The sequence below is a fragment of the Stegostoma tigrinum genome, chromosome 27 (genome assembly GCF_030684315.1).
Source record: "Stegostoma tigrinum isolate sSteTig4 chromosome 27, sSteTig4.hap1, whole genome shotgun sequence".
In the NCBI taxonomy this organism is placed as follows: domain Eukaryota; kingdom Metazoa; phylum Chordata; class Chondrichthyes; order Orectolobiformes; family Stegostomatidae; genus Stegostoma; species Stegostoma tigrinum.
This window is the reverse complement of record NC_081380.1, coordinates 17,496,160-17,510,093: the sequence shown is the minus strand read 5'-3', so window position 1 is coordinate 17,510,093 and position 13,934 is coordinate 17,496,160. Positions and strand designations below refer to the sequence as shown.

General features: G+C 43.0%; 1 protein-coding gene across 6 annotated transcripts in view; it reads right to left on the bottom strand.

The window, feature by feature from the left end:
* The window catches only part of LOC125464552 (syntaxin-1A), a 226,901-nt gene that overhangs the window by 167,825 nt on the left and 45,142 nt on the right, over nt 1-13,934 (bottom strand). For all 6 annotated transcript variants that reach the window (XM_048557056.2, XM_048557055.2, XM_048557054.2 and 3 more), the window contains exon 3: nt 4,169-4,268. In XM_048557056.2, coding sequence (XP_048413013.1) covers nt 4,169-4,268 — 100 coding nt within the window. The remainder of the gene's footprint in view (nt 1-4,168; nt 4,269-13,934) is intronic.

Here is a 13,934-nt window from a genome sequence, read left to right as displayed (position 1 = left end):
TAACATCAACGGATGTGTCTCACTTTTTGATGTCCAGTGGTGAGGCTATAGTGGTATGCAATTGAGTGGGCTTGACCCTGGCTGTCTCCACCATTGACTGTAGACTCTGTAAAATTGATTGGCTTCAAGACAAGAAAAAAGTTAGGAAAAAAAAATCCTACAGCTTACCACCTCTTTCCATCATGCAGTGTGTCATTACCAACAACTGGTCTAGAACTGGGCATCTATGAAGTGCTGTAGATCATTGTGGTTATTGACAGTTGCTAAATTGTCTATCTACAACCTGAAGGTCTGGCTGAGCACACATTCAGGGAAACCACCCTGGCTCTATTATGTAAAAGCAGCACCAGACATGCCCCATACTGAGGCACTAACCCAGTATAATATTGAATCAACTGCATAACAGACAAAAAGCAGCATGATATAGTAGAGACAAACCATCTAACTGTGACAGATCATAGCAAGGTTTCGTAGCCCTGCTGTATGAGAACAAAAATGTTTATGCAGGATCAGGCAACTAGCAGAAGGAGGAAACTCCTTGAGAACTTCTATTCTCAAGTCAAGTGGAGAATGACTAAGAATGCAACAGATGAGACTGAAGCATTTGAGACCATTGTAAGTAAAAAAAAAGTGATGTAAGCTCTCATTATTGTAAATTCCAGTGCCCATCAATTTACTTCACTCCAGACATTACAAAGTGATTGAGTACACAATACAGTCTATATGAAACACAGGAGCAGGAGTAGGACTAGGAGTAGGCTATTTGGCCCCTGACCCTGTTCCACCATTCATTGTGACCACGACTGGTCATCCAATTGGTAGCCTGTTCCTCCTTTCTCCACCTCCACCAGCACCCCCCCGCCACTGCACCCCTGCCATCAAGGCCTTTGATCCCTTTAGTCCCAAGTCTTGTTCTTGAAATTTTCAAGAACCACCTTGGTTCTGGAGCTCAAAGCCTCGATTTAGATGTGAATATAAAGGGAGTTGAATGCCGGGCAGGAGGCAAGTTTAGTTGTTCTCGGCAACAAGGCTACAATTTGATCAACTATGACAAAACATAGAAACACTACAATTAATAGAGATTAAGGGCATGGACAACATATAATGTGGACTGACAATAGGCAGACAGCTTCATACCACATAAATAAGAGCAAATGATCATTTCAACAACAAAATGCTCAAACACCTCCCTGATGTTCAATAATATCATCACCAAATTCACTGTCACCAATGTTCCAGAGGTTACCATTGAACAGAGGTCAAAGTCAAAAATATAACTAAGAACAGGCAGAAGTTGGATATTCATGGATAAATAGCACAACTCTAGACCTCTCAAAGCGTCTCTAAAATCTACAAGGATCAAGCCGGGAACGTGATGGAATACCCATCACTCCCTTGAATGTTTCCAATGTACCAACACTGAAGCAGCCTAGTAGTCTTCAGAATAATCTTTTTGGGTGACCTTTGTTTTTGGTTTCAATATTCACAATGTTTTCAAATGTTTCTTCCAGTCTTCACAGAACTGGTTTCTGGCAGTTTTTCTTAGCTCTTTGATCTCTCTCAGAGGAAGACAACGACAGCAAAATTTCAAGAATGTCATCACCAACTGCACGTTGACAAATCACATGCCACCTTGATTTTGGGATACAGCACGCTGGGTCACAAATATTAAAATGAACAAAATCCTGTAGGATTTTGGAAGAACCATCGACACAAGGACCACAACTGTTTAAGAGGAAGGGCAAACCAGAAACCAAGAACAAATTTAAAAATACAAACTTCTTTCTCACCCAGAGAAGATTTTGCTTTTTTTTAATAAAAACAAAAAGCTGTCAAATCCTCTCTCTGGTGCTATTGCACAGAAGCATCAATCTCAAGTTGCAATGCCACATTTCATGTTGTTAGTTTTGATATTTCGTGTTGCACAAGACCTGTGCCAACAACAGCACACCTACTGCCAGCATCGCTGCCTCTCAATGTCAGTGATGGCTGCATCTGATATCAGGAATCTACGTCACTGCAGCGGAGGACTGCAGAGGGGTTAATGTGATTGATATCAACAAAACCACTACCAGAAGGCATTTAATTACAGATTATAATATTATTGCAGTCAGAAATACTCCAAAAAGCCTTAGCTCTTAGATGCTTCATTAATTGGACATTGCAGAAGGTCTGCTGCTGATGCAGTCTAGCGCCTTCAAATCCCTGTGCAATAAATATGAATGAAGCAAGGCGGCTGGCCACCCATCCCCCCCACACTCATGCCGCAATCTCCATTCACACCAGCAGTCCAGTCCTCATACGTGTTGTTAACCACTCTCCCCTTGCGTGCAGTCTGTGCTGTCTCACTGCAGGAGATTTAGGATGCAGCAGCTGCCCTGCTTTGTTCTATAGCCGAACACGACATCTTTTTCAGCTCACTACAGCGACTGCAGTGAATCAGCATGTGGTGATTACAGCACATCCTCTTTATCCTTTTCATCCTAGAAATATTTGTGCAGGAGATAATGATATCTCACCAACTGTAAACAGAACTTCAGGTTTTTTTGCCTGATGCAACATCATTGCAGCAAACAGAAATGCTGACCTTAGTCAGGTCCATCCTTTCTCAAAGCTGTTAAATTGAAGATGCTGCTGAAACCAAGCCCAGTTTATACATACCAGTCTAACTAACCAACTAAGGATGACCAACAAGTCCCTAAGAACGTGAGCACTCCTGGTCAGACCTCACATCTGAAAAGAGGTAGCTGAATGGCTTTGTCCCTTAAGTTGCAAAATACACACAATATTCCTTCAGTTCAACTGGACTGAAAAGACAATTATATGAAAACAACAAGTGGAAATACAAAAGCACTGAAGTTATACAGTTGTTAATGCAGTTCCAACATTGTCTAGATGCATGAGGTTAGTGTAAAAATACAAAATTTACCACAAAATAATGCAGTTTAAATACCTTAAAGCATTTTCATACTTCACAATTAGATTGTTAGAAAAGAACTTATGATATTTCAACAAAACAATAATTCCCATTTGTCCGCCATATTCATTCCCTCACTGCTCATGTTTAACAAGGTCCTCTCATCTCTTCAGACCTAGCGCACAGAGATATTCATCCAACTCGCCACGCTTTCGCCAAGACAGACCTTTCCCTGAACGTCTCACTTCATACCGACACTCTTCTCCCCCACCAACCCAATCAAACCAGTGCTTGTCTTCAGTTGCCCTCAATCAGCAGTTCACATTTTCCCTTTCCTGTTCCAAACTATTTTTGCCCTCTCTTCACCAAATTCATACTCCCAGCTGATGACAGCAATTCATTCACCACATCCCTTTCCCATTCATTACCAGCTACCTTCTTTGACAGGCCTTGACTCATCCCATCCTTATCCCTTTGTCACAGCCTCTAGGTTGCCCCATTCTCCCCAGGATGAGCACTCTGCCTTTCTGATTAGCATCCATTTCATTTTTTTCTGCTCCTGTCAGGGATGGTGCTCATGCACTGGAAAAAATCCTATTCTTCTTTCGTTAGTTCACAGTTTTACGGCCTCTACATGCTGATGGAGGTTGAAACTCACATTTTCAGAAGAATTCTGAACTAACTACAGCATATGAAGCAGCACATGTACTCCTTACTTCTATGAGTATTGTAAAGAGGAGGACAGGAATTTCTTCAGTACATTGGCAACAGCTTGGTTGGAGCAACAAACAGTGACTCTTTGTCATTTTGGGACATGCTCAATGTCAGCAGCAAACAGACAGGCTTAATAGAGAGTAGGTAGATTTGATTTCTTTAATTCCTGTAAACATTGTACTAACAGCAACAACTGACATTTTTGTGTGTGGCTACCAGTGATCATCTTGAGACTGTTCAATTCTGGAGTCCATTCATTTATATTAAGGTAAGAGGTCTGAAACCAATAACAGTGTTGAGTAGTCACCTCTACCCAGTGGGATTGCTTTTTGACCCAATGTGATGGCTTAGGGACTTGAAATGACTGCCCTCAGAGTGCAATGTGTACGGTCCTTGTTCACTGCTACACCCAGTAAGGTCACCCTGCGTGATCGTCCACCTGTAGCCAGAATGATCCTTTGAAATCACGTTCTGTGACCTCATGTTAGGACTATCCCCCATGGCATGCTCAGGAAGTCTCAAAAATCAAATTCTTACTTTCATCCGGGTTTGGCGCAGCAAGGATTGCACTGTGTTTTCGCTTAACCTCTTCCACATTCTCAGAGATCTTGTCTATGAAGCCCCGGATTTCTTCAACCTGATAATTACAGGAGAGCAAAGCATGTTGAAACATGTTCCCTTCACTACTCATTTAAAAACAGAGAATAAAAGAAAGCAGACTTATATAGAACATGGTCCATTATGCAATACAATAATAACAAGGACAGTACAATAAATCAAGCAGACCTGGGCCATGACTTCACAGAATCATCAAAAGGAAAGTAACAATATAGGATTCCAATCCATACTTGTTCATATACCTGGAGTAGCATAGTTAATTTCAATCAAGCTGCTCACTCACATTATCATTTAGAATTTTATGTATTACTCATTTTCACCCATCTGAAACAATACACTCGATCTTTAATTCCATCTTGCTGGTTGGCACTGCATGAAAAATGGTCAATAAAGCATCTATTTTGCTTTTACAATACCAATGAAATTGGATTCATTCCTCCTAAAAAAATTCTGCTCTGCATAATGATCTGAAACTTGTAGCCTCAACATTGCTCTCTTGATTCTTTCCATCATATTGAAATTTCTGCATGAAAATTAAAATTGCTTAGAAACACTGTCTGTGCATTTAAAGTTGTTATTACTGGAACATCAGTAATATTCCCATGGATTTATACTTCTTGTATCTGTTTACACACCCAAACTTTATTTCCCAGTTGCTGTGATCACTGAATATGACTTCAACAATGACTTTTTCCAGATTCTTTGCACATAATGTTATGTTAGCTTTGGATTGACAATGGGAAATTATGTTAATGAACATTTCTCAACATTCAAATCAGCACAGTCTTTCCAAATGTAATCCTAGTCACCTAACATTCTGTACTCTACATTCAATCCTCGTTTAGATCTTGTTCTCCACATGACATGAGAGTAAGTCTTAGGGAAAGGAATGCATTAAAAAAAGGGAGTGGATCTGTTCAGGCTGAATTTTTGTTGACTTTTAGCTGAGGTTGTAATCTTGACCAGGACACCTTTGTGAAGAAGGGTCCCGACCCAAAACATCAGCTTTCCTGCTCCTCTGATGCTGCCTGGTTTGCTGTATTCCACCAATTCCACACTGTGATATCCTCACCACAACTGAAGGTTATTTGTGAAATAGCGCACTGGAATCTTGTATGCTTTGAGACAAAGCCTTAGGTTAAGATCTCATCTGAAAAACAGCAGCTATGACAATGCAAGACTACCTCACTAAATTGCCAACCTAGACCATATGCAGAGAATACAAATTTAGGGTGCATTTAAGGAAACCAGCTTATACTTAAAGAAATTAAACATTTCTGTTGCCAGTGGCCTAAGAGTGTTCAAACTTCTGGATGGGAGTTTGCTCGCTGAGCTGGAAGGTTAGTTTTCAGACGTTTCGTCACCATTCTAGGTAACATCATCAGTGAGCCTCCGACGAAGCTAGTGTTCAAACTTGTTATTTAGCATTACTCTTCTTTAGGCAGACAAATATATTTTATTTCTTTGTTAGCCATTGGTCAATAATCTATTAGGCCGACATCTCTTCAATCCAATTATCACCTGAAATGTCAGTCAGAACAGTTGGGGATGAGGCTACTCCACCATCACATCCATGTCAATTCTCTGTTATCAGTTTAGTCAGTTGCACTCCTGCTCTCTCCCTAGCTATGTAAGTTTATTTTCTTTAAATGCTCATCCAAATTTATTTTAATCATTTTATTTACAGGATGGTTACAGTACAGGAAGTCTTTAGCCCGTTGTGTCTACGCAGGCTCTCTGGCGGAGCAGCTCTACTAGTGCCATTCACTTGCCTGCTCTCTTGCACATCCTTTCTTTTCCTTTTTTGAATGCGACAACTTAACTTGCCTCCACCACACTCTCAGACAGTACATTCCAGATCCAACCACTTGCTGTGGGAAAAGGGTTTTTTGCCATTGTTCCTTTTATCAGTTATGTTAAACCTTTTGAGGTCGTTGAGGTCAGTTGGCTCACCGAGCTGGTTTGTTGTTTTGCAGACGTTTCATTACCATACTTGGTAACATCCTCAGTGCAGCCTCTGATGAAGTGTCAGTGTGGTTTCCCTCCTGGCTTTTAAGCTCTGGGGTCCATTGAGATGGATTCTCTCACTTCTGGTTTTCCTTCGTAATGGAATATATATGGGATTGAGTTCAATGTGTTTATTAATAGCATGCTTCATGGAGTGCCACGCTTCTAAGAATTCTCACGCCGGCCTTTGCCTAGCCTGTCCCAGGACGAAATGTCTGCAAAACAACAAGCCAGCTCGGCGAGCCAATCAACCTCAACACCCACAACCCGAGTGACAAATCTACTCCAAAACCTTAGATGTTAAATCTCTACCCTCTATTTTTCAATCCTTCCACCAATCGGAACAGTTGATCCTTTTCTACTCAGTCCATGCCACTCAATCTTAGCACAGTGTGCAAAGATCCTGGTGGTGATTAGAATTTGGGGTTTGAACTCAAAATCATAGAATCCCCACAGTGTGGTAACAGGCCATTCAGCCCAACAAGTCTACACCAACTCTCCAAAGAGCATTTCACGCAGACTCACCCCCCCGCCATCTCTGTAAATGTGGATTTCCCATGGCTAATCACCTAACTTACAAATGCCTGGTCACTATGGGCAACTTAGCCTGGCCAATCCAACTAACCTTCATATTTTTGGACTGTGAGAGCAAACCAGACCACCCGGAGGAAACCCACACAGATACAGAAACAACATGCAAATTCTTCTGCACCCTCTCTAGTGCAATCACATCGTTCTCATAATGTGGTGGCCAGACTGCTCAGGTACTCTAATAATGGCCTGACAAGCATTTTATACAGTTCCAGCATACCTGCCCTGCTTTTGTATTCTATGCCTCAGCTAAATAAAAAAGGCAAGTATTTCATAGGCCTCACCACCTAATCTATTTGTCCTGGTACCTTCTGTTTGAGGGAAGAGGGAACACAAGTTCCAAACTTTTTGTGTAGAAATTTTTCATCACATTTCTCCTGGAGTTCTTCCTCAAAACCTTAATATTTGTGTTCCCTAGTTTTTCTCCACTAACTAAAAATATAAGGGTTTTTTTTGCCTATCTTCATAAACATGTCTTAATCTTGAACAAACTGCTCCCCGATCTCATTTTTCCTTTGGAAAACAACCTTTCTTTCTCCAACCTAGCCTTTGGCTAAAATCCTTCAGCTCTGGAACCACTTTGGTAAATTTCATCTGCAACCCTCTCATGGGCCCTCATGTATAAACGTTCAGGTTTAATAAACTGCTTTTTTACTCAATATCTCTACAAGTGAAGGACAACATCTCATTAGCTTTGTTAACTGACCTCTCAATATATCATGCCATCTTCAAATATCAATGGACATACATCCCCATGGGCATCTGCCTCTGAAAACATTTGACAGCTGTCCGTAGTCTATATTGCCTTTTGTCGAACTGCATCTCACACTTAACTGCATTAAATACCATTTATGACATTTTTGGCCATTCTGTTACCATATTCTTGTCCTGTTTTGGTAATGTGGCACATTCTCGCTGACAGCCATAATGTCAAATTTGGAATCTTTGCAAATTTTGAAATTTTATCCTGGATTCCAACTTCAAAGTCATTTATAAATAAAAGCAAAAAAAGCAAAGCTCATAACATTGAACTATAGTGAAGCCAACTAACAACCATCCCCCAATGTGAAAAATAACCAATTTCCACAATGCACTGGTTTCTGACCTGAGGCCAATTCATCATTCAATTTGACACTGACGCTTCTATTCCACGAATGTCAGTTTTTATAACTTTTATGTAATTCTTTGTCAAAGGCTCTCCTAAAATCCAAATCAATAAGGTCCATGGCTTTGCCTTTACCAACATTATCTGTTACATGATAAAAAGCTTCTATGACTTTGGTCAAGCATAACTTGTCATTTATTGCTGACTCTCTTCAATTTATACGAGCCTCTCAAGTACCTCTCTGATTATTGTTTCTGGAAACCCATCACCAGTAGTTGCTAAACTGGCAGTTTGTAGTTACTAGGAATGTTCTTAGGCCTTTCCTTGAATAATATTTGCAATCTCTAATCCCCTGGGCCCTCCGTCACATTTAAGGAAAATTGTAAAATTATGATAAGCTCTTCTATTAAGTTCACTCCCATCACTTTTAGCCACCTGGAATGCAAATCTTCTGGAAGAAGTGATTTATCATCCATTTTTAAAGATAGCCAACCTTTCCAGCAAATCCTTTTCAATTTTCACTCTAATTTTTGGTGTCACCACCTCTGCTTCTACCAATATTTTGTCAGTGTCCTCCTCCTTACTAAACATGAGAAGAAATCATTGCTTAAACTTCTACACTTGCCCTTTCATTCTAAGCCTACAGCACCCTCCTTGTTCCTAATATGCCCAACCCCATCTTTTACCGTTACTGTCCATTTAGATGCTGGTAAATGATTTTCAGTTCTTTTTCAGGTTGACTGCTATTCTGGTCTCATATTTGCTCTTTGCTGGTCTTATTTCCATCTTCACTTCCCTTCTCTGCAACTTTTATTACATCTGGTTCTTGCTTGAAGAATTTCTCTTGACGTACATCCTGTTCCTTTCATATTCTATCATATTCTCTGTCTCTCTAGGAAAATTGGCCTCAGTTTCCTTATCCTTTGCCTTATTGAAAATAACCTAGCCTAAATGTGAAAAAGTACTTCCTTACAACAAAAATCATGTTGTTCTGTTAGCTATTCCTGTTAACTTAGGTTCTATGTACCCTGGTTGGATCCCTTTTCATCCCAATGAAGTTGATCCTCTTCTTTTTTACTTTAGATTGTTCCTATCTCAATCAATAGTCAAAATCTTGTGACAGCATGATCATTCTTATGAGTGATATTGGGAACTGCAGATGCTGGAGAATCCAAGATAATAAAATGTGAGGCTGGATGAACACAGCAGGCCCAGCAGCATCTCAGGAGCACAAAAGCTGACGTTTCGGGCCTAGACCCTTCATCAGAGAGGGGGACGGGGTGAGGGTTCTGGAATAAATAGGGAGAGAGGGGGAGGCGGACCGAAGATGGAGAGAAAAGAAGATAGGTGGAGAGGAGAGTATAGGTGGGGAGGTAGGGAGGGGATAGGTCAGTCCAGGGAAGACGGACAGGTCAAGGAGGTGGGATGAGGTTAGTAGGTAGGAGATGGAGGTGCGGCTTGGGGTGGGAGGAAGCGATGGGTGAGAGGAAGAACAGGTTAGGGAGGCAGAGACAGGTTGGACTGGTTTTGGGATGCAGTGGGGGGAGGGGACGAACTGGGCTGGTTTTGGGATGCGGTGGGGGAAGGGGAGATTTTGAAGCTGGTGAAGTCCACACTGATACCAGTGGGCTGCTGGGTTCCCAAGCGGAATATGAGTTGCTGTTCCTGCAATCTTCGGGTGGCATCATTGTGGCACTGCAGGAGGCCCATGATGGACATGTCATCTAAAGAATGGGAGGGGGAGTGGAAATGGTTTGCGACTGGGAGGTGCAGTTGTTTATTGCGAACCGAGCGGAGGTGTTCTGCAAAGTGGTCCCCAAGCCTCCGCTTGGTTTCCCCAATGTAGAGGAAGCCACACCGGGTACAATGGATGCAGTATACCACATAAGCAGAGGTTCACCTGAACATCTGCCAAATATGGAAAGTCATCTTGGGACCTGGGATAGGGGTGAGGGAGGTGGTGTGGGGACAAGTGTAGCATTTCCTGCGGTTGCAGGGGAAGGTGCCGGGTGTGGTGGGGTTGGAGGGCAGTGTGGAGTGAACAAGGGAGTCACGGAGAGAGTGGTCTTTCCGGAAAGCAGACAAGGGTGGGGATGGAAAAATGTCTTGGGTGGTGGGGTCGGATTGTAGAGGCCGGAAGCATCGGAGGATGATGCGTTGTATCCAGAGGTTGCTGGGATGGTGTGTGAGAATGAGGGGGATCCTCTTTGGGCGGTTGTGGCGGGGGCGGGGTGTGAGGGATGTGTTGCGGGAAATGCGGGTGACGTGGTCAAGGGCATTCTCGACCACTGTGGGGGGAATGTTGCGGTCCTTGACGAACTTGGACATCTGGGATGTGCGGGAGTGGAATGCCTCATCGTGGGAGCAGATGAGGCGGAGGCGGAGTGTGCAGGAGTGGAATGCCTCATCGTGGCCCCAAGATGACTTTCCATATTAAGCAGAGGTTCACCTGCACATCTGCCAATGTGGTATACTGCATCCATTGTACCCGGTGTGGCTTCCTCTACATTGGGGAAACCAAGCGGAGGCTTGGGGACCGCTTTGCAGAACATCTCCGCTCGGTTCGCAATAAACAACTGCACCTCCCAGTCGCAAACCATTTCCACTCCCCCTCCCATTCTTTAGATGACATGTCCATCATGGGCCTCCTGCAGTGCCACAATGATGCCACCCGAAGGTTGCAGGAACAGCAACTCATATTCCGCTTGGGAACCCTGCAGCCCAATGGTATCAATGTGGACTTCACCAGCTTCAAAATCTCCCCTTCTCCCACCGCATCCCAAAACCAGCCCACTTCATCCCCTCCCCCAACTGCACCACACAACCAGCCCAGCTCTTCCCCTCCACCCACTGCATCCCAAAACCAGTCCAACCTGTCCTTGCCTCCCTAACCTGTTCTTCCTCTCACCCATCCCTTCCTCCCACCCCAAGCCACACCTCCATCTCCTACCTACTAACCTCATCCCACCTCCTTGTCCTGTCCGTCTTCCCTGGAATGACCTATCCCCTCCCGACCGATACTCTCCTCTCCACCTATCTTCTTTTCTCTCCATCTTCAGTCCGCCTGCCCCTCTCTCCCTATTTATTCCAGAACCGTCACCCTATCCCCCTCTCTGATGAAGGGTCTAGGCCCGAAACGTCAGCTTTTGTGCTCCTGAGATGCTGCTGGGCCTGTGTTCATCCAGCCTCACATTTTATGATCATTCTTATGTAAATCTTCTCCCTCAAACACTTGATCCACTTCCTTCCCCAGCATGAGTTCTAGCAATTCCTCCTTCCTTGAATAGATTGGAACAAATTGGTCGAAGAATTTCTCTTTGATAACATTTCAGAAACTTCTGCTCTTCCTTTCCCTTAGTTTTAGTATTTACCTAATATTTGCATAATTAAAGGCTTCCAATGTGGCCTCTCACTATTTCTCCAGTATCTGTGATATTTCCCATCAGATTTGCACCTCCCTCTCTCTCTCTCAATGAGGAGACGTACAGAAAATTCCCAGTTGCATGACGATAAGACATAGGAGTGGAAGTAAGGCCATTCGGCCCATCAAGTCCACTTTGCCATTTAAATCATGGCTGATGGGCATTTCAACTCCACTTCCCTGCACTCTCTCTGTAGCCCTTGATTCCTTCTGAGATCAAGAATTTGTCGATCTCTGCCTTGAAGGCATCCAATATCCCGGCCTCCACTACACTCCGTAGCAATGAATTCCATAAGCCCACCATTCTCTGGCTGAAGAAATGTCTCCTCATTTCTGTTTTAAATTTACCCCCTCTAATTTTAAGGCTGTGCCCACGGGTCCTAGTCTCCCCGCCTAACGGAAACAACTTCCTAGCGTCCACACCTTCTAAGCCATACATTTTCTTGTAAGTTTCTATGAGATCTCCCCTCAACCTTCTAAACTCTAATGAGTACAATCCCAGGATCCTTAGCCGTTCATCATATGTTAAACCTACCATTCCAGGGATCATCCGTGAGAATCTCCGCTGGACATGCTCCAAGGCTACTATGTCCTTCCTGAGGTGTGGGGCCCAAAATTGGACACAGCATTCTAAATGGGGCCTAACTAGAGCTTTATAAAGTCTCAGAAGCACATTGCTGCTTTTATATTCTCACCCTCTTGAGATAAACGACAACATTACATTCGCTTTCTTAATCACGGACTCTACCTGCAAGTTAACTTTTAGAGAATCCTGGACCAACACTCCCAGATACCTTTGTACTTCTGCTTTACGAATTTTCTCATCATTTAGAAAATAGTGCATGCCTGTATTCTTTTTTCCAAAGTGTAAAACCTCACATTTACTCATGTTGAATTTCATCAGCCATTTCCTGGACCACTCTCCTAAACTGTCTAAATCTTTCTGCAGTCTCCCCACCTCCTCAGTACTACCTGCCTGTCCACCTATCTTCGTATCATCGGCAAACTTCGTCAGAACGCCCCCAGTCCCTTCATCCAGATCATTAATATATAAGGTGAACAGCTGTGGCCCCAACATTGAACCCTGTGGGGCATCACTCGTCACCAGTTGCCATTCCGAAAAAGAGCCTTTTATCCCAACTCTCTGCCTTCTGTCAGACAGCCAATCCTTCATCCAAGCCAGTAGCTCACCTCGAACACCATGGGCCCTCACCTTGCTCAGCAGCCTACCATGAGGCACCGTATCAAAGGCCTTTCCTTCTTGACTTCTTAATTCTAATCAAACAGATTCTGCTACCGTGCTCTTCAGGAGATCCTCTCTTACAAACTCCGTAATATCTTCCCTGATCAGTACTCTTATGCCACTTCACCTTTTCCCTTCTCTATCTTATCCTTGAAAATCAATCGTCTGATGCTCATCCATTTTACAAGTTTTCTGCTTGACACCTGCATCACATTCTCACATGGCTACTCATACTTGCAGCCGAACAGGCATATTCACCACACTTTAAGTGCACCTATACACATACGTATATACCTTGCAATTGTCTCTTTTATTCCTTGTAGCTTTTCTTTCTCTGGTCTTATTTAGTTTGGCATTAATCCTTCTCCAGTACTATCCAAAACTCTCACTTCAACAAGCACTTTGTCTTTACTTTTTGAACCCCTGCCAATTAGATTAAATAATCCCCAACCATTTCAGTGATGACACTATCCCAAGATGATTCACAAGGTCTAAGAACAAATGTTGGATCAGCTAGGAAGATTCCAGAAGGGTGACTATATGTGATAGCGGTGGACGAGGTGTTATTACTGATGGCTATGAAAATGACCACTGCCCTCCACCTACTATTGTTCTCCAGCTCAGTGTCAGCACTAACCTCTCCTCTTTCACCTTGTGAAAACTGGAAACTATTACGGGAAGGGGAGTTCCAGAGTGTTGGGTTAGACAATTAGAAATAAAATATGCAGATAGGAAAGAGCATACAATAGATCAGAGTTGGAATGTTCTTTTTGTAGGGCTGGAGAATAGACATTGCAAAGAGGAGATTTAGGATTAAAGCTGAGAATTCTCAATGGGAGGGTTTGCGGGACAAGGAGCCAATGTAGGTCAGCTTGAGGAGCAAGGGGTGAACATAATCAATGGCAGGATAAAACACAAAGTTTACACCTCACAAACAATGGGAGATCAGCCAGGAAAACATAGAGGAGCTATGTCTGGAAATGCCCTAAACACGGATTGGCGTTTCAACAAGAGATGGACTGAGGCAGTAATGGACTGAATCAGAAACTCAGTTCAAAGCTGAACGAAATGGCAAAGTTTCCACCTATTTGTCTAAAGTAAAGAAAGTGGACAATTGTGATCAGTGGCTGCAGGATTTTGAACCGTAGTGAGTATGAACTGCCTTTCTCAGATGCAGGAACGTGTTTGGGTTGTCTCAACTCAGTGACTCCTGGGCATGGATCCAACACGAGAAAAGGATCTTAATAATTCAGCAAAAACTTGTACAGATTTAGTAACCAAAAAATTCTTATGGTTGCTGGGAAGAAACAAACATGAC